Source organism: Colossoma macropomum, unplaced genomic scaffold (genome assembly GCF_904425465.1).
Source record: "Colossoma macropomum unplaced genomic scaffold, Colossoma_macropomum, whole genome shotgun sequence".
NCBI lineage: Eukaryota > Metazoa > Chordata > Actinopteri > Characiformes > Serrasalmidae > Colossoma > Colossoma macropomum.
This window is the reverse complement of record NW_023494805.1, coordinates 37943168-37968526: the sequence shown is the minus strand read 5'-3', so window position 1 is coordinate 37968526 and position 25359 is coordinate 37943168. Positions and strand designations below refer to the sequence as shown.

General features: G+C 40.0%; 1 protein-coding gene across 1 annotated transcript in view; it reads left to right on the top strand.

Annotated features, from left to right (window-relative positions):
* The window catches only part of tbl1xr1b (tbl1x receptor 1b), a 34748-nt gene extending 12834 nt beyond the window's left edge, over window positions 1-21914 (top strand). The window contains exons 3-16 of the mRNA XM_036596429.1: window positions 318-418; window positions 4494-4639; window positions 5701-5911; window positions 6233-6365; window positions 6974-7115; window positions 9082-9145; window positions 9230-9327; window positions 9454-9514; window positions 12545-12666; window positions 12761-12835; window positions 14709-14836; window positions 15913-16078; window positions 17110-17211; window positions 18301-21914. Of these exons, the coding sequence (XP_036452322.1) occupies window positions 361-418; window positions 4494-4639; window positions 5701-5911; window positions 6233-6365; window positions 6974-7115; window positions 9082-9145; window positions 9230-9327; window positions 9454-9514; window positions 12545-12666; window positions 12761-12835; window positions 14709-14836; window positions 15913-16078; window positions 17110-17211; window positions 18301-18327 (1533 nt within the window). The 5' untranslated portion in view covers window positions 318-360 and the 3' untranslated portion in view covers window positions 18328-21914. The remainder of the gene's footprint in view (window positions 1-317; window positions 419-4493; window positions 4640-5700; window positions 5912-6232; window positions 6366-6973; window positions 7116-9081; window positions 9146-9229; window positions 9328-9453; window positions 9515-12544; window positions 12667-12760; window positions 12836-14708; window positions 14837-15912; window positions 16079-17109; window positions 17212-18300) is intronic.
* Window positions 21915-25359: the final 3445 nt, after the last annotated feature.

Sequence of the window (25359 nt, the reverse complement as noted above, 5' to 3'; positions counted from 1 at the left end):
TTGTTCTCTTCAGTTTTTGTTCAGAAACTTGCTTTGGTTGAGCATGACAGAGAATTTGAGCCCAATACAGGGACCATTATATGAAGTAAAAGAGAAGGTGAGATGTCCTGCACATAATATTTGAATGATACTAGGTTAGGGTTTCTTTAGAGTTATGATATTGTTATAGAGATTGTAGTATGCATTCATTTTTTAGGTCTTATTTGCATATTTGCAGTTTTGCAAGAGGCTGCATTGTGCTGAGTAATGACCTCCTCCCAGTTTGTAGTGATTCCCGATGTGACAGGGATGTAATGCGTATTTCTTCCCCCCCCCAGGCTTCCCTCTTGCCCTGACGTCTTGGTTTAACCAGGATCCAAAATGAGCATAAGCAGCGATGAAGTCAACTTCCTGGTGTACAGATACCTGCAGGAGTCGGGTAAGATTCTGCTCCAAAACAGATGAAGTCTAGGCCTAAAAGCTTAGCCCCTGTTTACGTTTCTCATGCCCTTTACTTTTACAGGCCCTTTACACCCTCTATAGCTCAGTGAATAGTCAGCGAATGTGCTGTTTCTTAAAGAGAACAACTGTCCGACTGCCCTCATTGGATAGCAACACTGATGTATAGAGACTGTGTAGCAGTTATTGCTCTTCTTTGTGAAGCCCTACGGCAGTTTATATGCTTTGCTTATATGCTTCTGCTTATCAGCAGAAAATCAGGGAACGGATTCATGAATAAAAGGCCCTGAACTTGCTGTGGGGTTGACTGTGACCCTGTTTGCACCTGCTCATTTCATGCAACTTGTCTATGGATGGATTTTAACCACATGCATTGCTCTGTGCCATGTAATATTCACATCAGCTCAATACTTGGCATCCAGTCACTTTATTTTTTTTTCATTTTATCGAAAACACAGCTGTTGCCTTGACATTTTTCACCCCCAGTTTAGTCACGGCCAGTTCCACCTACTTGTCAAGTCTCCCCCTAACACAAGATGCTACCAAGCTGGTAGGGTGAAGGCTTGCATGCCCTTCCTCAGAGACATGTGAAGCACCGCTGCATCTTTTTAAACTGCTTCTAACACAATGTTATTAGAAAGCTCAACACGCTTGGAGGAGAACACTAGCTGCCTGTTCTTCTAAATCAGCTAACAGATGCCCGTGTTGGCATTGACCTGAGTAGAAAGAAGACCATCCCACCCAGAGACCTCTCTTGGGCTCCTGGCCATGGAAGACAGGCAACTGTTTAGGCTGTTTTAACCTCATGTTTGTCATTGCAGTCATAACCTCTGTGTTATGTGTTATAACGTATTGGGCCGAGACGATGAATAACGATGGGTCGAAGTAAAGATTAACTAACTGGAGGTGTCACAATAGTAGTGGGAGTGTACGAATTTGAATATTGTATGTGGCTTGGAGAGACGAATGCATTTTCATATGTACATTGGCTTTCTAAAATGTGTCTCGGACCAACTAGTAAATCGGAAGATATTTAGCCTTGACTGATGTTTTACACTGATATTTGATAAGGTATTTATTGTACCCTGGAAGAGCAAATCGTTTCACCAACACGGGGCAACTAGGGATGCAATGGTGCACGGTATATTGTCGAACCATTCGGTTTACTCCTTGTGGTTCAATCTGCGCACGGTACTCTACAGTATTACAATATGCCTGTTATTTTCCTGTAACTTCTGAAACTTGCTTGTTGCACAGCAGACTCCACGCACATTGTATATTCAGATCCACAGAACATCTTTGGAGCGTATCAGAATTTCCCTGGAGCCAGTCGACGCTCTGTATACACGTTACCAGCCTAGCCTTTTTCAGCTTGAAAACAGGCAGTTGTTGAAGAGGTAGTAAATGGATGCCAGGTGTGATGCACCTCATTTCATTTTGTTTATAGGAATGTAAAAGTGAACTTGAACCTGACTATTATCGGCTCCCCATGCTGGCATTTTATACCAGCGCACCGCTACGTGACGCTGCGCATCCGGTGTGTGGTGGCCTTTGCAATGCCCCCCTCTACCTCCACACACATTTCAACAGCAAAGTAATGCCTGAACTCTATGAAACATCATGGAGAGAAGTATTGAAAACGAATTGTCACAGAAACGCTATCTATCCCTCTTAAATGATTTAAAATAGAGAAGACAAAGCACCAACAGGTTGTAGAAACTAAGAAGCACTTTTAATTTTGTTTTTCTCCCCCTGATTTCATACAGTAGAGACAGAAACCAGGCCCAGTCAGTCATGCTGTCATTTTTCTGAATGGAAAGTGTTGTTTTTCTATAGGCAAAATAGTTAATTGTTTAAAGGGTGTTGTGTTTTTTTTTTTCTTAAATATAAAGAAACTGAACCTCTACCATTACTGCGCCCCAAAAACCATGATACACACCAAACCGTGGGCCCACTGTACCATTGCATCCATATGGACTACTGTACTAAAATGTACATTTTATTTATTTTACTCCATTTGTTACCCTACATAAACAAATGTGACATTTACTCTGCAATGTTAATTCAGCACCTAGTGGTTATTTTTCCTTTTTATAAAAATGTATCAGCGTAAAAATGTATCAGCATCGGCCCAGAATCGGCCTACAGGTGTAGGTGTTTCCCTACCTGAGGTGGTTTAAGTGACTGGATTGCTGTCTTTTTAATAATGTGTCTTGGGTGCATTTACATATGCATTTTCATGTGGTTAATCTCTAATCCGGTTGTAATCCTGATACTCAGGACACAGTAAACAGCAAGGTGTGAATGGGTCAGGGTTCAATAATAAAGTCTCACTAATTGTCCAGTCCTCTGCAAATATGTATCAGAGTAGTGAAACCTGTCAGTAACCTGCCAGTTGTCTCTCGGCCCCCGTCGCTGCCCTTTCCTGCTCTCTCTCGAACAAGAACTAGATTATTAGCATGCCACCAAATGGCTTCTTGTTGGTAATGTGCTAGATTTCTTCTGACCGATCAGCTCTCTCTCTAGTCATAAAGAGATTTTGTGCACATTTGTGCATATACACAAATATTTCCTTGTGATATTGAACATCTTGGGAAAGCGTCTGTAAAATGTCCATCAAAGTTTACCATCATGCCTAATAATCCCCTATAGGCCTGGGCAATATGTGAAAATAATTTATGTAAAAAAGTGTTTATATTAAATAGCGATTAAATCCCACCCCCTAGAACAAATACATGGTCCACTGCAGCTTTGCCCTACTTTTTAGTGTAAGTTTTGTTTTTATACATTTTTATTTTTGATGATCTTTAATAAAGGCACATATTAAAATAATATAATGAGTAACCCAACAGCTTTTGAACTACGCCATCTGTCGGTATATCAAGTGTTACTGCAAATACGTGCATTCACGAGCTTCTTCTGGTGTAGATTCATAGCGACTTGTGTGCTAATAGTGCTCCCTGCTGGAGAAACTTCGGTCTGCAAGTGGTTTCCAAAGCCGTGCCCGCAATCTTTCCACATAAAAAATGAGCCATTTTCTGTCGATACTGCAGAGTTTTCAGAAACTACTACACATTTTACTTACAATAAATCGCGCAACAAAGGCGGTGGGGAATTTACTCTATCATAGCCTTTTAAAGGCCCCATTATAATTTGGGTGTTCCAACAGTAAAAATGAATATGTACACATGTTATTTGTTCCCTTTTTCTGATCTGGTTTTCCAGCCGTAGACGGGAATCTTCTGGTTAGAGCTAACTACTCTAGATTAAGACCCAGTCACTTAAGTTTGATTGTTTCACTGCAGTGAATAACTTTGAAGCACGTTGAAGTTCACAAGTATGAGAGCGTTTATTTTTGGTTCCATTTACTCCAGCAAAACTGAACGTAAATTAAAATAAGTAGAAGGAGAAGAGTCGTGCAGTAAAGCTGGCATTACAATGCGTAGCAGAGAGAGCTAACAGGTATGTTCTTAAACGGGTTCTCTCTCTCTCTCTCTCTCTCTCTGTCTCTGTCTCTGTCTCTCACTCAAAAAAGAGTATTGGGGCACAAGCCTGCGCTCTTCTTAAACACAAACCCCAATTTCCCAGACTATTCACAAGCTGTTCATTGCTAAATAACTCCTCTCTAGTTCACTTTCAGTTCTTTTCCCAAAACAGCGATTATTGACTCGCTATTGATAATTGATCGCCTCAGGTTACTTGTCCATCATCTACGATATCGGACTACGTCACCCTGTCGCCCAGGCGTTATTCTCAGTACTGTCGGCAGTCAGTGAAGGCTAAAGAAGCAATCAAGGGATGTTATATTCTCATAATGCCTACTGGGCAAAACAGCAAAAGGAAGATTTTGATGAGATGTTTTGTGGCCAAAATGTTGTAGTCTGAGATGTTTTATTTAATGTATAGTGCTAAATCTGTACATTGTCTTTCACAAATTGATATAAATTACTCCAAAAGACTCCACATCATCATATGCTAACAGCACAGTTAACCTAGTGGCTACTCTGCTGAAACAGCAGGACCTCTTTCCCTCATCATTTGTATTATCGCTGCAGGCTTCTCCCACTCAGCCTTCACGTTTGGCATAGAGAGCCACATCAGCCAGTCGAACATCAACGGAGCGCTGGTGCCCCCCGCTGCCCTCATCTCCATCATCCAGAAAGGCCTGCAGTATGTGGAGGCTGAGGTTAGCATCAATGAGGTGAGTCACAGCTGTTACTACTCCATTCACAACATACTTCATTATTCGCTGGAGCTGAATGTGTTTGTTTTCATCGCACCTTATATCTGATGACCTTTGGTTTGACACTGTGAGGTTCTATGCTTCAGTGCCTGCTTGTGGTCTGCCGCAAGTCAGCTCAGCGGTTAAATGAGCTATTGACGGAGCATAATGCACTCTGCATGACTTTGATTACATTGTAATGGTTGAATTATGCAGAAATCTTGAGTAATCAGAGAATTCTCCTTTAAATAACATTTAACTTTATATACACTCCTGGGCAAAAAAAATGTGTCACGCCCAAAATGGTAAAACACTAAGATTCAAATGGTCTTAACAACAAATCATTAAATAAATAAAGTAACTTAACGTGGGATAGTTTTTCCCCTTGAGTTCTTAAAATGTTGAAGTGTTTTGTGTAAATTTCAGACAACCTGTTACAGAAAGAAGAGTCAGTGTCTTCCTCTCAGCTGAAAAACATTGCTGAGCTAGTTTGTGTTTTAACACAAGACCAAATATTTCAAATAGTTCTGATTTCTGTCTTTACTAGCTTTTGGAAAGAGGCTGCGACAAGTCTGTTATCAACAAAGACAGTCAGCAACTTTGTTTTCGTCTGAAATCGACACCTTTTTTCATAGAATACCTTGATTTCTGTGGACTGTTGTTACTGCTGATTTGCCATTAACCAAAATATAGCCACGAACGGCAATCAGCGGAGCCCAAGCACTGCTTATGTCGATTCTCGACTTCTTTTTCACTCCTTGTGAGTTTGCACTGCACTCATTGTCCACTTTATTAGAACACCCATCTGTTGTGTTAGCTAACCATCCTCAGTTCCTTCAGGAGTTGTCAGTTTATGATCAGAGCGGCTTTTTGCTGGATATTTTTGGGAGGTGGTCCGCTCTCAACCCAGCAGTGACAGTGATGTGTGTAAGAACCTCAGCAACGCCGCTGTGCTGAGAATGATCCACCACCTATATAATATCTGGCCAGCAGTGATCCTACGGTCAGTCATCACCTCTCTGCTGCTTCTGCTTTCTCAGGACGGCACGCTGTTCGACGGGCGGCCGATCGAGTCTCTGTCTCTGATTGACGCGGTGATGCCGGACGTGGTGCAGACGCGGCAGCAAGTGTACCGGGACAAACTGGCCCAGCAGCAGGCTGCTTCAGCCTCCAGCACCTCCGGCACTGCTGGGGCCAAAAACGGCGAGAATGCTGCAAACGGAGAGGAGAACGGAGCACACAACTTACCCAGTGAGCACATATTCACTCTGTCTCACACGTAATCTGTTCTAGAGGATCCTTGCACTGCACTATTACTAAAATCTTGAGCTGAAGTGTCTCTGAGTGTCTCAGAGCAGGGAAAACATTAAAATATACAGTTTAGAAGTATTTTAGATCCAGGATTGGGAAACACTACGTTAACAGATGCACATTATTCACTGAAGATCATGGAACTCAGGCACATTACCACTGTGGTACCATGGAAGAAGGAGACTGTTAGTTTCTATATCCAGTGTCGCTGTAAAGAGATTTTGAGCATACTGAGTGTGAGCCCTGCTGTCGTCCTGTTAGATCATCACTCTGACATGATGGAGGTGGACCGGACAGTGGAGATCCCGGCCAGTAAAGCCATGGTGCTGCGAGGTCACGAGTCTGAGGTGTTCATCTGTGCCTGGAACCCTGTCAGCGACCTTCTCGCCTCTGGGTCAGTCACACTTTTCCCCATATGTTTGTGCTCTGATTTAGGGGCTGCAACGATTGGTCGACAGTCATAAATTAATAATTACAGAAGCAGTTAGAACTGCAACAAACACATTTTCATAATCGATTAGTTGGTCCATAATGACTGTGATTAATCGATTAGTTGGGAAACAAAAACTTGTATTAGCATGTATTAGTCTGGCAATAGTGTTTTGTTCAACAAATAAAAAATACACCACAAACAAATCATTTGATGTGATGTAAATAGGAAGCGCAAGCATCATAAAGCCAACGAATCGATAACAATGTATTATTTTTGAAGTTATCAATAATGTCGATTAGTTGTTGCAGCACTGTAATCAGTAGTTGGAGCCCAACTTTGTCCTCATTGTTTTCGTTTTCACCTCCTCTCACATTAAATTGGTGACTGTGAACGTTTATACTTTTGTGTTTCATAGTTCCTGTAAGAATGGTCAGCGTGAAGACCTCCTTTTTCTAGATGCAACTTGTTGATTAGTTCACAACGTGTCCGCGAATCACATTCAGAAGTGATCATCGCGTGCGTAGAGTGAGTGTTTGCGCATATGTGTTCACTCTGCTGTGTGTGTCCAGGTCCGGGGACTCGACGGCGCGGATCTGGAACCTGAGTGAGAGCAGCTCAGGCGGATCCACACAGCTGGTGCTACGCCACTGCATCCGAGAGGGAGGCCAGGACGTGCCCAGCAACAAAGACGTCACCTCACTGGACTGGAATGTGAGAGCCAGAGCTTCTCCCTCTCTCTCTCTCCCTCTCTGGTCTTGGGGGAATATTTTTTTTGTCTTTACTTGTCCTAGTTTTGAGCACAACCTTACAAGCCATAGTTTGTTGAAACTATCTCAGATGTGGCTGATCAGCCTTGTTTGGTGTTTGAGGCTACAGGATAAAACCGCACGGACAGTGATATGCAAAATTTGTATGCACCCAGAATTTTTGCATGTAATTGTGTATTAAAATGGGCACAGTCTGTTCTCTGTAGATGGTCTGTTCACTTATTTTCATTTAGAAAATGCCGTTTGACCAGGTGCACCCAAATTTTTGCATATGACTAAGTCTAGTTAAGATTACTGAGCAACTTGACACTGTTAAGCGAGTGTGCAGTGATTCAGACACTCGTCTTACATTATTCTATTTGGTGGGTTATACAGTCCTATTAATCGTTAGCTACATTAGCTCCAGCGCAAAACTAAAGGAGCAAACTTCAGACACCAAACATGTCTTGGCTACTTGGCTAGGGACAGGCCTGTGCCCAGTAACGGTAACAGCCCTGAGTGACTGTTAACACTTGGGGGAGAACTTAAATGTGGTGTTCATGATCATGAAATTATAGCTGATGATAAAATGTCATATAAATAATCGCGATTAACGATTTCTCTTACTTTTATTGGTTATGGTATGCAACTATCAAAGTGGCCAAAGTGGCCAAACTGGCTTATTAGCCAGTGTTCGCTTCATAGTTATGTTTACTAGCCAACACTGGTAGTTCTGTTTAACTGATGCAACATCTTGTTAGGCACACAAATGTTTGTTACACAGAATCGTGTAGTTTCTGTTTTTTCTTGAGAGTGAAATATGAGCAAAAGAACCCTCGTTCTGCTAGCTTACAAGCTAAAACCATTGGAATTAGTGACTGAGCTAACAAATAAACATTACTCAGCGCAGACCTTTAAATCTGTTACAGCACCAAGTTAGAGATTAGAACTTCTTTTGTTTAAAGCCCTATTCGGGCAGGATTAGTATTACATAAAGAGGTGGAGTAATGTAATTATTATCACTGTTACTCAGTGATGTTAGTCCCCTCCGAATGCGCCATGACGGTCATTTTTACCGACTGCGCGCTCTCGCGTCAGTAAAGATTCCAGCACCTGTTATCTTCTGTAAAACAAACTGTAAATGGTCGGTTGCTAGGTAACAGACATGACGGTTGATTGTCGACCAAGTTAAGATTTTGTAACTTAAGATATTGTAAGATAAGATTCCTAAATTAAGATTTAATTAATTTAAGATTTACTTCTTTAACATCTTATTCACCAGGGTATATTTTGGTTTGTCCATCTGAATTTACATGACCAAATCATAAGGCAAATTATTCAGAAACTGCATGAAATAAATGCAAATTTTTATTTTATTTTATTTATTTATTGTAAAAGTTCCTCTCAAATGAACAGACACATATTGCTATATGTTTACAATTTACTGCTGAAAGCCAAAAATCTTAGATGCTCTTTCTATTATTTTATAAAAATAATTTTTACAGAGCAGATCACTGAAGAGACGCCATCTGTTTATGGTTTATAGCCCAGATTTGTGGAAAAATGAGTCGACTTTCAGTAGAAAAATAAATTGTGAGTTCAGCTTCTTTTATTATAAGGGTTTTAAAGCTTATGAAATATGAAAGTTATGGAGAATATGACGAAGTGCGTTTTGGAACCACCGGTGGTGCCAAGGAGTTGAAAAGGTTAATACGAATTTGTAAAAAAAAATGTTTTGTCTTAACCTGTCAGATCTTAAGTTAAGACAGGAAGTTTCTGTAATACAGTCTCTGCTTTCTGCAAGTTACTTTTAGCAATCACTCTTATTCTTGTTGGTTTGGGCTTGGTAGTCTCAAACTGATAGATCACAGACACACTGTTTGGATATTGTCTCTCTCCCTTATTCTCTCTCTCTCTCTTTTTATGGACAGAGTGAAGGTACACTTCTAGCCACGGGCTCCTATGATGGCTTTGCCAGAATATGGACTAAAGATGGTGAGTATAATTGATCCAAAACACAGCCGTAGTTATTAACTTTACTCACTTTTTTCACTTTATAATAAACGTAATGTTTTTTAGGAAACCTTGCCAGTACATTGGGGCAACACAAGGGTCCCATATTTGCTCTAAAGTGGAACAAGAAAGGCAACTTTATCCTTAGTGCTGGTGTTGATAAGGTAAGAGCTGTTCTGCTGTCTGCACTTTGCTTTGATTCTCCTTTTTTAAGTGATTTTTTTTGGTTGAAGAAGTTTGAATTGCTGCTTTGTGTTAAATGTCAAGCTAACTTGAATTGTTTTCCTCAGACCACAATCATTTGGGATGCACACACAGGAGAAGCCAAACAGCAGTTTCCATTCCATTCAGGTAAGTGCCAAGATTTTCTCTGTCTGTTCTGCCAAATGCTTTATGCAGGACTAAGTTTGTCCTTTTCCGACTGTGCTGTAAGGAAGAGGTAAATCAACTGAATAGATAATGGAGGCACATGCAACGTCAGCAGTTGTAGTAAGTTGTCATAATTACCCACAAACTAGGAACTAGAGGTTTGTATTTTAAAATAAAGGAAAAAGTCTAAAAAATGCGGTAATAATTTAGGCTTTTAATGCTCAAATTAGCTGTTTAGAAACCTTGTATCAGGGGTCGGCAACATGCAGCTCTTTTACTGCCCTGTTGTGGCTCAACAGCAGAATCAGATTTGTAGGTAAAAATAAAATAATCCTCCTTTACAGTAAAATAAAGCTCTGCTGATCGTTCAACACAGTTTAACAATAAATGGTCTTAAACGCTGGAGTTAATGTAGAACTGCTACTTCACCCTTTAACCCTAAAGGTTGGCGCACAGACCCCATAGCGACAAAGACAGTCTCGCCTACCTAGTAGCTAACGAAAAGGCAAAGAGAAAGATTTAAGACTAGTATTGATAATTTGGAGATGAATATCTGCATTTATAAGCTCTCAGCTGGTTTCCTGATGCGTTTAATCTGCAACGAGAAACTCAAACACTAATGTTGCGAAGCTGAAGTCAGATTCTCATTTCTCAGTTACATTCTGGCGCCTCAGGCACCATTTAAGGTGGAACGGGAAAATTTGAACAAGAAGCTGGCGAATGAGAAGCGAAAAGTCGAAGGTTGAGAGACATTTTACAAGAAACTGTTATACTTTTGCGGAAAAGTTTCCTGCCGGAGATGCGAGAAAAGCAGCCATAGCTGAGCTAAAGTTTAAAGCAGAGTCTGCATTTTCATTTATATTATATTTTTAAACTATAATAGTATATTAGCGCATACTGAGCCATATTTAAGCCAATACGGTAAAACACTACTTCAATAAATGGGCATAAAATGTTGTGGCTCCCAAGGTGGTTTGGTTTTTGTTGTATGGACAAAATGGCTCTTCTTAACATTTGAGTTGCCGACCCCTGCCTTAAATGGATCATTGTACCAATTTAGTTCAAAGTTAGAGTTGAAAACACAGTTGGACTTGGTCTGTAGACTAAAATCATTTTGTTTTGCGTGACCCTTTACCTTAATTATACTTATTTTATTAAAGTAAATGATGGAACGTTCCATTTTGTCACTACCAAAAGAATCATTATTTTACCAGATGTTTCGGTAGAGACAGTTTTAGCTCTTTTTGAGCAGAACTCAGAAATGCAGCCAGTACATGACTAGCAAACACAGCTTTTTCATTAAAACACAAAGTTGTATCACAGAAAAATTTGTTTCGGTACTGACAGTTCTTAATGTTACACACTGATTTTCAGACTTTGGCACACTTCAAAACAATGGGATGTAATTGCTCACCATGTGACCATGAGAGACAGGGATGCAGCCACACTTCCTGCTCTAAAATACGGGGGAGTGGCTAAAATAAGCCCCGCCTACAGACTAAAACTCATTGTTTCGGTAGTGACGTGACAATGTGAGACAGCATTTTTAATAAAGTTATTTCTATGTAAAAATCAAACTCATGGAAAATGTAAATCTTTCAACTTCACTTTAAGCCGGAGTGACACTACACGACTTTAGCCCCGATTCTCAGTCTGAACGAGTCAGTGCTGGTCGGCTCTAGTCTGTAGATTTTTGGGTCAGTTGGAGTCGACAGTTGGAGAGAGTCGAGTCGTGTGTGAGGGACTCCGATTTTTGGCGCATTTCAGACCAGTCAGAGTTTATCAAACGTTTTTTTTCTGACCCGACCCGAGTGTAATCTAGTGTAAACTGGTCAACGACTCAGTCTGAACGGATTCCCTCAACAGCCAGTGAAAAAACTGAGAGCACGAAAGAAGAAAATACAGCAAGTAAACAAAGAAAACTGGCGAAAAGTTTCACATGTGGAGCAAAGCTTTCTAATGAGCTGAGTTTAAGGCACAGTCGAGTTTATGCACATTTAAAACTCTAAAAATACCACTGATCACATTTTTAAATCAATGAGCCTCTTAAACATGTTTACCTGCTGCTTCTTTACTGTGTCAGCAGCTCCACGTTTGTTTATTTGGGTCTCCTAGTAACAGAAGAACGCAAGCGTCCACGAGAGTTCGCCTAAGTTCAGTGAGCTTCGTTTGGTTCACCAGAAGCGGAGAAGTTAAGTAGTGTGTGATGCCCAATATTTCAGCCACCCAAAAAAATCTGCAGAAACCAGTCTGATGGTGTGAGATGCCCAGTCTTTTATAATTTTTAAAGACTTTAAAAGTCGTGTAGTGTCCCCAAGGCTTTAAAAGAAATCAAAAAGATCTTTTAAAACCAACATTGAAAACATTTGAAAAGGATGATTTTCACAAGTGTAAATTTAAGAGTTTGGGTTTGGGACGGACACCTCCCAGTAGAAAGTACCTATTAGCGATGATTTTGTGCATATTCAGCTTATTACTATCTCTGTTAATGTCTTGGCTTTAAATAGATCATAAAGTAATCCTTTAAAATATCTAAGGTCTGAAATCTTGATTGTTTTTAAATAGTTTAACTATGGAACTGCAGTTTGAACTAATTCAGCAGAATGGTCCATATACGTCTTCAAATTTAAGAATCGTGTGATATAGATATGTGGAGCTTGTCTAATGTTTTGATCAGACATTCTAGATAGTTAAGGTACAATGAAAAACTTTGACAGACCACTGCAGCCTAAGACGTCTATGCACAAGTTGTTTGGAAAGCAAATCTAAAAGAAAATGAGGGGCTTTGCCAAATAAAGCTGGCGTTTCATAAATGAACATTGAATAATAAGTCAACAACAAATTATTTATTGATTTTCTTTTAATAATGCCTTAAATATTACTATTTTGCCTGAAAATCCAATCCCTATTACAGACCAGCACTTAACATAGCCACTGTGCAAACAAAGAAGTGTGAACATATTCAGGATGATGTTCTCCTGTTTATTTTGTCTGTTCTCTGTCTGTGTGCAGCTCCCGCTCTGGACGTGGACTGGCAGAGCAATAACACGTTCGCCTCCTGCAGCACAGACATGTGCATCCACGTTTGCAAGCTGGGCCAGGACAGACCAGTCAAGACATTCCAGGGCCACACGGTAATGTTTCTTTTTAAAACTGTCTAATTAACTGAGTGTGTGTGTGTCTGTGTTGAGCTGATGGTTAGATTCCCCTTTTTCTGTCTGATCTCAGAATGAAGTGAACGCAATCAAGTGGGATCCAACCGGCAGCCTTCTGGCCTCCTGCTCTGACGACATGACGCTAAAGGTAACGTGCAGCCGATCAACAAGGAACCTGTTTAGAACAAGATGGCCTTTATAGGGCTTTAGGCTTTCTAGTTTGAAGGATAAACGGCAATATGGTCAGAAATGGTCTTGACATCTTTGTCCACACACCTTCGCTATGACCTCATTATGCTAATCGTTTTTATATCGAAATTGCATATTTAAATAGGGCAGTTTTCAAATCACAAGAGCTGCAGCTTGAAGTTATATCCCACCTTATTCCACATTCTTAACAGGTTTTAAGTGGTTGAATTTAACCTAGTAACAGAGTTTGTGAACTGGCAGTTTGGAACACTATAGTCAGCATTCAAGGCCCAATCGTCTCTTAATTTTACCACTTGTTTTCGAGTGTCACCCTGCTCCTTGGAACTGAGTTACAAGTTGTAGTGGTTGAAATCTTCCCTATGAAATTGGAGCCTTAAATAAAAAAGAACATTACTTCATTTTCAGGCTACTAGTGCTGTTCTATAGGTGACCCTGCCAGTCTGCAGTGATAGCAGAGGAGGGTATAGTTCAGCTCCTCACTGCTGGGCTTTAGTTACATTTAGGGAATCATATGTTGTCAAAGAGGGACAGTTATTTATTATCGTCCACCCCTAATTCTTCAGCAATATGAAGCTGAAGTCAGATATTCACCAGCTTCTTGTTCAAATTTTCCCGTTCCACCTTGAATAGAGCAGCAGTTCTGATGCCTGAGGTGCCAGAATGTAACTACAGCACTATTTAACGAATTTTTTATGGTTGTTATGAAGAAAAGGACCATACTACATCAAAATGACATTAAACTAAGACAATACAATTGTTATTGTATTTTTTTAATGGAGTAAATTCTCACATTTGTTGGTTTCATTTGGTTGCTTGTGCAGCCATCTTGCGGGTTTTTCTTTTTTTTCCTCATAACACTGTTTGGAGTCTCTGAAAAACCTCTGTTTGGAGAGCCATGTAGTCCTAACGCTTCACCCTACCCCTAGACGTGAACACGCAAAATAGACGGGTGAGGCTAAGTGGTAGGGACGAGGGGTGAAAAGGGGTTGGGCCAAAGCCTCAAGTGTTAATAAATGGAAGTAGAAGCGCTGCCTTTTTGGCACAAAAGCATGGAGCTTAATGTATATAACACAATCATAATCAGAAAACAAATAAAAAAAACAAAAGCAATTAGATATTTTTCACCCACATTGTTCAGCCCTGTTTGTCCATCGTTTGATGTGGATAGTTCTTAATAACTATATGCATTTTCTAGTGCTCATTAGAAAGTCTGAGTAGTATTGTGGCTCCTGAATAAAATAAATGGTGTATTTAAGTGTTGTCATAAAAATGATTTATTTTTATGACAACACATCAACAATCTTTATAAAGATACATCACATAAGTAAGCACAAATACAAAATATAAATAAAAATCTCTGCTTTAATTAGCCTTGTACTTTCACTGGGCCTTTACATTCTACATTCAGCACTCAGCATCTTTAAAACCTTTACTTTGTGCTGTTTTGAGAAAATGGCTAGACGACTTCTCTCTCCCCATCTAGCATGTAACAGGCACGTATTGCCACCTGGTGTACAGAAGCAGTCACTGTTCCAAGTTGAAGCCCTTTCTGCTGATACTGGACTGAGCAACAGATTCTAGTATAATCATTTTTATTGAAAATACTTTGTGTATTATTGTTATCAAGAAATGTTTGATTTTGTTCTTTATTATTATTGCTTCATAGCCCAGACCTTTTTGGTAACCATTCTAGAGATCTTTGGGTTCTGTATTTATCAGACTGAGTATTGCACCATATATAAAGTTATTTATTTTTTCAGATCATAATCAGGGAGGCTATGAAATGATGAGTACACTTTTTTTATTTCCAGCTTTGGAGTATGAAGCAGGACACGTGTGTTCACGACTTACAAGCCCATAGTAAAGAGATTTACACCATTAAATGGAGCCCCACTGGACCTGGAACCAACAATCCCAACGCCAATCTTATGCTGGCCAGGTACGCAGTCATCCATCCAAACACCTGCTGACCTGCCACCTAGAAACAGGAGTGGACAGTCAGAGTCCTGTATGACAACAACATAACGCATTATGAAGTTTTCTCTGCTTTATTATGGGAAAACGGTGCACTGAGTGGCCAGTAGCCTAGTGGTAGGAAAGGTGAACAGCAACTGGAAGGTTGTGGGTTCAAATCCCAGGACAGAGCGGGTTATACCTGGTTGCTTACCTTGGCGGTGCTACCTTGCTGGCAATGCTACGGCTCCCAGGCTGGGCGTCGTTAGGCAGCAAAGTGACGAATTTCTCTTGTAGCATTAGAAAAGTATAATAATAATAACAGCAATCTTTGCATTTGCTTGCCTTGCAACTTAATAGATAGGATTTCGGGTACCATAGCTGTGCTCAGTTTGAGAATTATTTCATAAATAGCCAAATTGCAACCCCAGTTCTGGCCCAACTCTGTCTCATTAGCCATCTTTGAGAAACACATTAAGAAGTGAAATATTGAATAGAAATCTCCAAAATTTGTCCCAGCTAGTCACATAGTATTTGTGTATATGTTGCTGAGTGGAAAAGAGTCAAACCTTTTAAGTTAAAAGTGTAGACCCTTTGACTTATTTGAGGCCTCTATGCTGAAAGCTGGAGTTGGGCTTCTGTAGTTTTGCAATGAAAGCTCATGACTGACATTTAGCATTGTGTAAACTGCATGCCTAAATGATGGCTGCTACTTTATTTGGCTATGCTGTGTCCCTCCACTTTATAAATAACTCTCATACAGTATCAGAAACCTCATGAGCAAGTCTATTTGAGATTACTTAACAACTGGACTCGTTTGAGAGAAGCGTGTGATGAATTAGGCCTGGCCTGCAGATTAAATCAGTAAGGTTAACTTGCTTTTACTTGTTAGCGATGTTAGATTTGGTACAAATCTAGAAGTTAACTTCAGACATCAGACATGTTTTGGCCGATCAGCTACTTTTGGGCTGAGGGGAGAATCTCGAAAAATAGATTTTTTTTGCCAAAGTGCCTCTTTGTTGAGATGTTGGGGTTGTGGTGTGACGTCTTTCTCTCCTACAGTGCGTCGTTTGACTCGACGGTGCGACTTTGGGATGCTGAACGTGGCGCCTGCATCCATACGCTCACCCGGCACCAGGAGCCCGTTTACAGCGTGGCCTTCAGCCCCGACGGACGGCATCTGGCCAGTGGCTCCTTCGATAAATGTGTCCACATCTGGAACACACAGGTACGACGTACATATTTAGCCTTTCGCAAGTTTTCCAAATTGGAACAGAGGACAAATATTAGTACCCTTTTTTATTTTATTATTATTTTAAAAGGGATTTGTCATTTTTTTTGTCCCCCGATTCGATTTGGAGTTTTATTGGTTGATTCAGTATTTTTATATTTGTAGATAATGGCCGCTTATGGATTGCCATTGAGTGGCAAGGAAAATCGCCATTATTCGCCACTGTTCAGTCACAATAATTAGTTAGTTAGTATATGCATATTGTAAAGCTCTGAACTGGGATGTTTTGTTTTTTTTGGCCTACTTTTTAACCTCCCTGATGATTTTGCTGTTACTTTTAAATGCTGCAGTAAAATCACACACTGTTATGCACTCTTAGATGATATCCCTCACTTTGTGGACTTCTTTAATATTTAATATTCATATCATCACAAATGTGTTAAAATTTCATATTGCTCTAACATGCACTGTGGCCGCTCCTTTTGCTCCATTTCGAACATGTTGTTTATGCTAGCGACACTGATACGTACTGGAAGCAGCTCAGTGTGAGCATCTGTTTCAGCAATGCTTTCGTTTTCAACCAGTCATGACTCTTAAATGAAAACATCGTGGGAGAGTATTTTGTACATGAATTTGGTGGCATGTCGCTCACGGCAAGAGAATAAGCTCAAAGTGTGATAGCCACGTTCCGGTGTTTTGATGAAAAGCGGCTCAAACACAGTCAAAGCAGTTGTTTTTTAATCCAACATCTGCAAAACAAATGAATCAGTATGTTAAAATAAGATTAAAAAACAAGGGCTGACGTTAAGTCAGCAGCTTGTTACTGTGAAGTTACTGTACACTCATCTATCCTCATAACGTCTCATTCCCATTTACTTACACATCCTGTTACATTTCTCCAAACCCACCAGTCATTTTGTGGTTTTCCTCTGTTCCAACTGTCATCTGAGCCTGACGTTCAGTGTCTCTTGATGATCACCTAACTCAGTTACTCATCTTTTCCTGTGCGCTTCTGCTTTCTCCCACAGACCGGTGCTCTAGTGAACAGCTATCGGGGGACGGGGGGCATTTTCGAAGTGTGCTGGAACTCCACCGGAGACAAAGTGGGAGCAAGTGCGTCGGACGGATCGGTAAGTCTTGGTTCTCTTACAGAGCAGAGAAACAAGGTATTTGATACACCGGTCAAAATCTCAGCGAAAGCCTATTTGAGTGGCTAAGAATGTCGCAGAGCATGTGGAGCTTCTGCTGGAAAAGCATCTCCGGTGGCTCATCATGAGGCCACGTGTGTAAAGCCGCATCAAGGCACAGCGAGGTTCCTCTGCAGAGTGTAAAATCGACAACACTTCAGTCCCGGTTTATTTGAATAGCCTCTATTATTGATGTTCAGATTATTAACAAACTTTCTGGTGTCTTCAAGGAGGGTCAAGATTAGGGTTAGGAGTCGTACCAGAGTTAGATCTAGATGTCTTAACAGTCAGGGTTCCCTATAAGTTGGAAGCTACTAAGTATGAACACCTCGGAAGCAAGATAGCTAATCAGCTATTTAGGCTTGTACTTCTACAGTTGAATACAGCGAACATAGACAACAAAGACAATTATTAACAGCGATTACTTCTAAAGCCGTAATCAGACAGAATTCGTTTTACATGAGGAGGTTCTGACTGAATGCGCCATGTCAGTTATTTTTATAGAAGTGGAAGTAGATATAATCCCATGCAAATCCACATGTTGATGAAAACGCTGTCAGTATGGAGGCACTCAGAGAAGCGTTCACTTGTGTTCTCTGTGGCTTAAATCAAGCTGATATGTTACGTTACTGTCCTGCCTCACATGTACATCTCAGAAAATGTAGAAAATTACAGAAGTGTTTGATTTTATGCTGACTATGTTGACTGTTTGCTGTGAATTTCCAAGCTAATGACATGTTGTGTTCACTTCAGACAGTAAGGTAAATAGGGTAAAGAAATACTGGCTGAATTAAATGTCTTGACATTTTCTACTTTTTTCTGAAGTAAAGCTGGTGTGTGAATCAAGCAGCCACTCCCATCTCTGTCATTTACACTGAGATTTCTTTGTTAGTATATCATCAGTTAAAACTACATTATTGTGAAAGTCCAACTAAGTCCAACCTGCAGAGCGTTGTGTTTAGTATGTTTTGAGGCAGGATGTCGGATTAAGCAGCACTCCCAGCGTAATAACGGCTAATCCATCTGTTTCAGGTTTGTGTATTAGACCTGCGGAAATGATGCTGCCAACCGGGGAAGCCATGGACCGACTATGAATGTGTACATAGCCAAATTCACTGACTGTCCCTGGCCCTGGGTCTGCTGATCTGAGCTCTGGACCCCAGAGAGCCCTCTCAGAGAGGACACACTGTTCCACGCGTTCACACACACACAGGTGTGATAAAGGACTGTTATTTTCCCACACAGGACACATGACCAATAAATCACCAGTGTACATCTGTTATTTTATTATTTTTTTTTTTTTAAGAAAGAAAAATTCCCTTTATCTTCATTCCAAAACGAAGAGGCAGCCGATATCATCGCTGACGTGTGTAGTGCACGTTCAGCACTAAGTAGACTGTCGTTTTATTTTAGCAGCTGATGAGATTCTGTTGGTCGTCAGTCACTGAGAGCGGTTTTTGGTGACAGAGCAGTCAAGAAAGGCTGCATATCTAACAGTTTCCCTCTTTTATTTCTTTCTTTTGAGACAATTTAATTTTTTTTAGCTTTAGATGTCCGAGTGAGGCCATTAGATGACCTGTATACTCATACGGTGAAGCGAAAGGTTCATCTTTTTAAATACGACCTATGCAACATTTATGGCTAGACAAAATCGAACGAATGAACTGAAATTAATTCTAGGTTTACTGCCCATCCTAACTTTTTTCCCGCAGACGTTTGCTCCGAAATGATCGGCCAGTACTCCCCAGGAGAATACCATGGGCATTTCTCTAGTAGTTCCACTTGAAAGGTAGAGTATCGGTTATTAGGATAATGTATCGAGGCCAAAAATCGTTGCAGCTGTTCGGCAGCATTAACAACAATCGCGCCTCAGCTTCGTTTGGTATTAGAGTCCAGTAGTGCTCAGGTTACTTCTGCAGCGCTGAACGTGAACGTTCGCCATGTCTGTGGTGTATTGCAGAGTGTAAACTCCTTTATCTGGTCGACTTCACCCCTTTAAAGTGACAGTTTTCTCCCTTACTTCAAATTTAGTCCACCAGTCAGGACAGTTTTGGTGTCTGAAGTATCTGAAGCTTCTTTAGTGTTGCGTTGGAGCTGTGAGGCTAATGAAGCTCAGTGGTTCTCAAACCACATTTTTTGCTTGATCTCAGTTCCCAACATCCAGGAATTGTGCGTAAGTGTACCGTTTCAGGTTGCCTGAGGACTGGTTTGAGAGCCACTGATGCATACATGTATAAATGTTTTTTTCTAAGTAAAGGCAGTTCTCAGTTCTTATATAGAACCATTTCATACTTCAGTAAATCTTTGCCTTGTGAAATAGCTCTTCAGATTGCTTGTAACAATAGAAGAACCCTTTTTTGATGCTATATAGAACCATCATCAAAAGTTTCTAAATAGAACCATATACAACACATTCTCAATCCATCTGAAGAACCTTTTCACCAGGCTCATTTAAGAATCATTTAAGCATGAAATGGTTCTATATAGATCTCATGGTTCTAAGTAGAACTGTTGCCTTTACTAAAGGACCTTTGGAGAGCCCTTTGTAAGTGTGTAGATAACAAGAATGGAAGCTCACACCCCACCAGTCAGCATCGTACAAACTGCATTCCTAAATCATCGAACACTTGCCTCGGATTATGTGATCTCATGGACTTTCACACACTGGTATCTGTAAAAGTGAAGGAAAGTACCTGAAGTTTGTCTGCATGAGGAATTTTTTTGAGATTATGTAACTTCATGCAGTTTACGGCAAGTGTAAATCAAGACACCGGCTATCCAGGAATGGACTTGAAAACCCCTGATGTGGTCAGTTAGGGCCAGTTTTTTTCTCAGACCCAGATTAAGACTATTACACTGTGAAAAGTGGCTCGTCAGATCTACCTAAAGAAATAACTTCATGTGGTATCAAGAAAATTAACAAGTTTTATTCAACCTAAATAAATACTTTGAATGAGCGATTCTTTCAGTCAATGTAGTTTAAGTTGAACAGAACTAGTTCAGTTGCTTGTTACCACATGAAGTAATTTAAGTAGATCTGATGAGCATAGATTCATCATTAGCGCTGCAATTTAGTCCAAGATTAGGCTTAAAATGCTATTTTTCTCAAATATTTTGCATAATTAAAGCTTTCAGAGTAGTTTGCTGTGAAATGGTTCACTGTAGATAAATGTTCTTCACAGTGGTGGTGATGGGAACCAGGGGTTGCCATGTCTACAACACTTTTACAGTCAAAAACAGAGAACCTTAGTCTTTATATGCAATGATGATGATAAATAGTTCTAAATCTGAAAAAGTAAGGTTTCTTTGGGGACTGTTGTGCCTCTCAACACCCTGGATGTACCTTTCCGCCATGAATTGTCTTTAAAAACGCTTTTTAGGCCAGAAATATAAAATAATGTGATCAGGCAGCTTATTAGTAACTTTGTGGGGGAGCTCTTAGAGGCATTAAACTCCTCAGACGTCTGGTTCCTATCATCACCACTGTAATGTGAACAATCCTGACTAGGACGCCGCGTTCAAAATCAGACCTTTCTGAATTACTTTCTATCTTAAATGTTTTAGGATGCATATATTTTGAAACATCAGTGGAGTTCCCCTTTGATTCATGACTGGGAAAGCAAAATATGAGCACCAGACTGTCTTGGATGTTCAGTTACATTTAGTTTAAAGGGGAAAACTGTCCATTTGAAGTCTCACTTTAATGGCCCATCGTAACACTGTTGGTCTCTGCGTGACCTCAATCACAGATCAGAGCTGTAGGAGCAGCACTTTCTAAACGCCTGCAGCTTTCACAACGAGTTCAGTCTCCTTTGCCCTCGTATGTCATCATGGAACAGAGAGAAGGTGTCCCCTTCAGAGCAGCGAAGGTCGGTCTGTGCACTGAAAGTCGGTGGCTTTTTGTTTTTCTCGACTGCAGACCCGGAGGAAGTTTTTAATTATTATGTTTTTTTTTTTTTAAACAGAATCCACGTAAGCGCAGGGATTTTCCTAAAAACACTGCTTTGAAGTGCGTGATTAACAGATGAGCTGTCAAGTTCCTTTATAAAATACCATTAGACGGTCATAGTTTCTAGGAATCAGAAGTGAGAGGACGGACGACGCGCAAGTTACTCTCCTGCACTTTAGATAGACGTTAATGCAAAGAGTTCCATTGAGCACTTAACAGTTCTGGATATTTTTCGACAAAAAAAAACTCTAGAGATGTGTTGTATTGACTTGAACGTTAGCTGGGTTATTATAGAACGCTTGTTCTAACAGTTGTCGCAGGACGCTGCAGTCGGCATGTCCTACTGCGACGACATCCAAGGATTTTCTTTTCTTTTTTTTTGATATAAAAATCCAAGGAACTTTTATATATAAATATATAAAAATAAATCCACAGATTTTTTTAAAGATATGCTATAGCCTAGTATGGGTTCGCGTTCTTCGTCAAATGAATCATAATTTGCAGGTTTTGTCCAGAATGTCTCAAATTTTGTAAAGAGAAGAAGAGTATTTTGATGCTTGCTTTAAATAATCAACATAGATTGTACCATAAAGACACTATTTATTATATTGTCTATGACAGTGGAATGGTATTTTATAACGTTTTTTTGATTTTAAAGAGAACGTGCTTTTTATGGTGCACTCGAGAAAACAAAACACACGTCGGTTTCTTTTCCGCCTGGCTCTCTCCTCGCCGTGTCCGCGACCCCTGGAGGTTTTGTACTCTTTTAAAATCTTTTGTAATTCTGCTTTATTTGTAGGCGTCTACGCAAATTTAAGCTAAAGGACGTACATGGGCATATCGTAACATCCCGGGCCATGTAAATATCTGTTAATTTTTTTTTTTTGCTTTTGTGTTGTTTTTGTTTGTTTTTTTTTCTCCCACCACAAATCTTTTTTCCCCTCAATTTTCTTTCTCTTGCTCACAGTTTGTTGCAGAAGGTTTCTCTGCAATGTTGATTTGACCTTTGTGATTTGAGTCAAATCAAATGGAAAAAGTCCAGAATAAACTATATTTTGATAAAGAGTGTTGTTTTTGGGTTCTTTCTCACACTTTGTTTGTTTAGAAGTGACCAGACAGACACAAATCTCATTTAAAAACACAGAGCTGGGTTTCACAGAGCTCTGCAGTCGCCGTCTGGCCCAAATTAGGAGCTCTACAAGAAAAATGAATGGCTTTTTCTAGATTCCGCCTGTGGTAAAAAATTGTTCCTGGATTCACGAAAGTGTCTTAAGAAAGAAAATCTTCTTAAATGTGTTTTTTCTTAACTTCATTCTTAAGAAAAAAGCTATGAGAAATTGTAATTCTTCAGAACACTTCTTAAGAATTATCTGATTTTCTTTTTTTTAACTATTTTCTTAAAAGTATTTCTTAAAAGTGATATTCTTGAAAACATTATGTTCTTAAATGTTCTCCTAACCTTATGACAGCCTCACACTGTCTTAGGCTGTAAGAGTTGACAAGGTGGGCGTCTAAACTTATCACAGATGCTGCCTCTGCTGCTCCTGCTCGTCCTCGTTTGTCACCCCACATTTATTAAATTTTCCAATGAGGATTTTTTCTGTTAGTTATCCATCGCCTCTAGCTCGTTTGATAAAATTTTTTGGTTTAATGTTTTTCCTTTATTTTGCTTCTCTAAGCAGATTAAACTAAATGACAAATAGGTAAAATTTACGGTACGGGGTGAAATGCAACATAGCGTACATAAGAAAACAATGAAGATTGTTTTTGATTGAAATGATCATTTAAAAGTCAGAGGTACCGGGCAGATTTGGTGGTTTTGGACCACGTCATACGTGTTTACGTATTAACGTCACATGCACAGGCTCAAAAAGAAGGTCCAACTCAATGTTCAGGTCTCAAATACAAAATTAACGTCAGATTCATCTGTTTGTGGGGTTGTGAAGCACAATGCACAATGTTGCATGCAATTACATATTTCCACCAGAGAGGTCTCCAAATCCTACATAGTGTTGCTTTAAATCTAGTCCTGTTTTGAATGGGAACAATACATAGAAGATCATGTTCTCCATTGAGAGCTGGATTTTAGGTGTCCCTGTGTGAACGTGTGAAAGGCGGAGGTGGAGGTTGTCCAGGATCTAATCAAAGTGTTGGACTGGGCTTTCTGGAACAGGACTTCCAGGACGTCCAGGAACATGTTTGGAGACCCTCACTGAATGTGAACCTGTTTAACTCGAGTAGATAACCAGAAGACCTATAGCTCTTGTAGACAACACTCTGTCTGAAGATCCAAATTCATGCAAAGCAGTATGAAAATGTGTGAATGTCTTGGAAACATTGCCCGACAGCCAGGAAAATCCTGACCAGTGATGCGTCCTGGAAGAAATGGCCTGTATTTCTGAAGAATTCCAAGAAACGTTGTTCTAAAGAGGTCATTTATGTGTGATACGCTGGTGTATCCATTAGGACACCACAAGAATATGCATATACTGACTTGAAAGTGCACAATGATACATGACAGATTTGGATATTTGGCCATTTAACACAAGAAGGAGACCTAATGAAAGTAATTAAAATCCATTCTTGATGAGTGTGTTAAAAAAATCTCTTATTTTTTACACTGGCTGAAAACAAACCTTAAGGCTTTGACAGAATTCGTGTGTTTATATCACTTTCTGTTTCACGTTATCCTTTTTTTTTTCTTTCACTACAACACCCAGCATGCTTTGCCCAAAATGTTGGAGAAATGCACCGATGTGATGGTAGTGGTATCATTAGCTATATTTTGACCTTCTGGTGGGAAAAAAACAGCCCACTCTCAACTACCTGCCCTAAAGCAGGTGTAGTTTTCCAACAGTTCCACCCACCTTCAACATGAATCATCAGAGGGGTTTTTTTTTTAGTCTTCAAACTGCTGAATCTCATTTTTACGCCTATTGTAGCACCACTGTAGGAGGTGAGTAGGCATGTTTACATACAGGTGCAGCGACAGATCCATTTTTAACTTTGACCGTAGTGTCGCTTTAAGTAAAAGTATGAGCAGTGTGTCAAAATCTTAATTAAAGTGGAAAATGGAGCCGAACATCTTCAGTGAAGGTAAAAACAATACTGACATTTCAACAAACACAAGTATATACAAGAAAAAGTGTATATATTTTACATATAAATTAAGAACTTTCTTGTTTGGTGGTGGTGTGACTAATCAGCAGGTCTACTATGCTAAGGCAGCTTAACCTGATTATGTTTTATTTTACACATTAATGTGAATTTGGTTGGATGTTTTATTAAAAACCAATTCAAACACACAAGAAAAAGAGAAAAATCCCTCAGCCTTTGAGATTCAGTGTCAGTAATACTTGAGTGTAGTGACAAAGTACGATTACGCAAGTATTTTGTACCGGCACAAATTACGAATAGCTGACAAATAGGCCTATAAAAGTTTTGCTGTAGCCAGGCTGGTCGCTATAAACCTCTCAAGTCATGTCATTAGTCTGTGGTCAGCGTCGTGCCTTTATTAGAAGCTCTGGGTCTAGGCTTTTTTTTGTCTATGGGAAATTTTTGAAAATTGCTGCTAGCGCTCACTGTAGTGATCTAAGGAGCTCCAGACCAGATACTTTTTGTCCTCTGTACAATTTCCCTCTCTGGTTCCTCTGAATCATGAGGTCTTTAAGGAGCTGAGCTATGAATATTGCTGCATGAGACTTGCAATCTCACCAGAATACCCCACAAAATCCAGTAAGCGTCATCAAATGTGGAAGTTGCTTCGGCTGTTTTAGGCTGTGGTTTGAGTAGCTGGAGTTGGGAGTGTTGAACAGTGTTGACCCTGATGGCTGGAGGACAGCGGGCCACTGTTGGCTCGCTGGCGGCCCACTGGCTTTTTGCTCAGCGTTTTCTGCGCGGCCCACCTTTGTTTAAGCAGTGTATTGGACAACATCCCCCTTATCATGTCTCATTTTCCACTCACAGTCCAATTTACTGATTTTTAGTCATACTTTGTTAATTAGCTTAATAAATAATTTTAATCTAGCTCAGCGTCAGCAACAGGTTTTTTTTTTCTCATTTTTTATCAGGCCAAGTCTTTTTTTTTCTCTCTCAGTTGTTTCTTACATTTGTCTTGGTTCATTTTCTAAAATAAAAGTCTC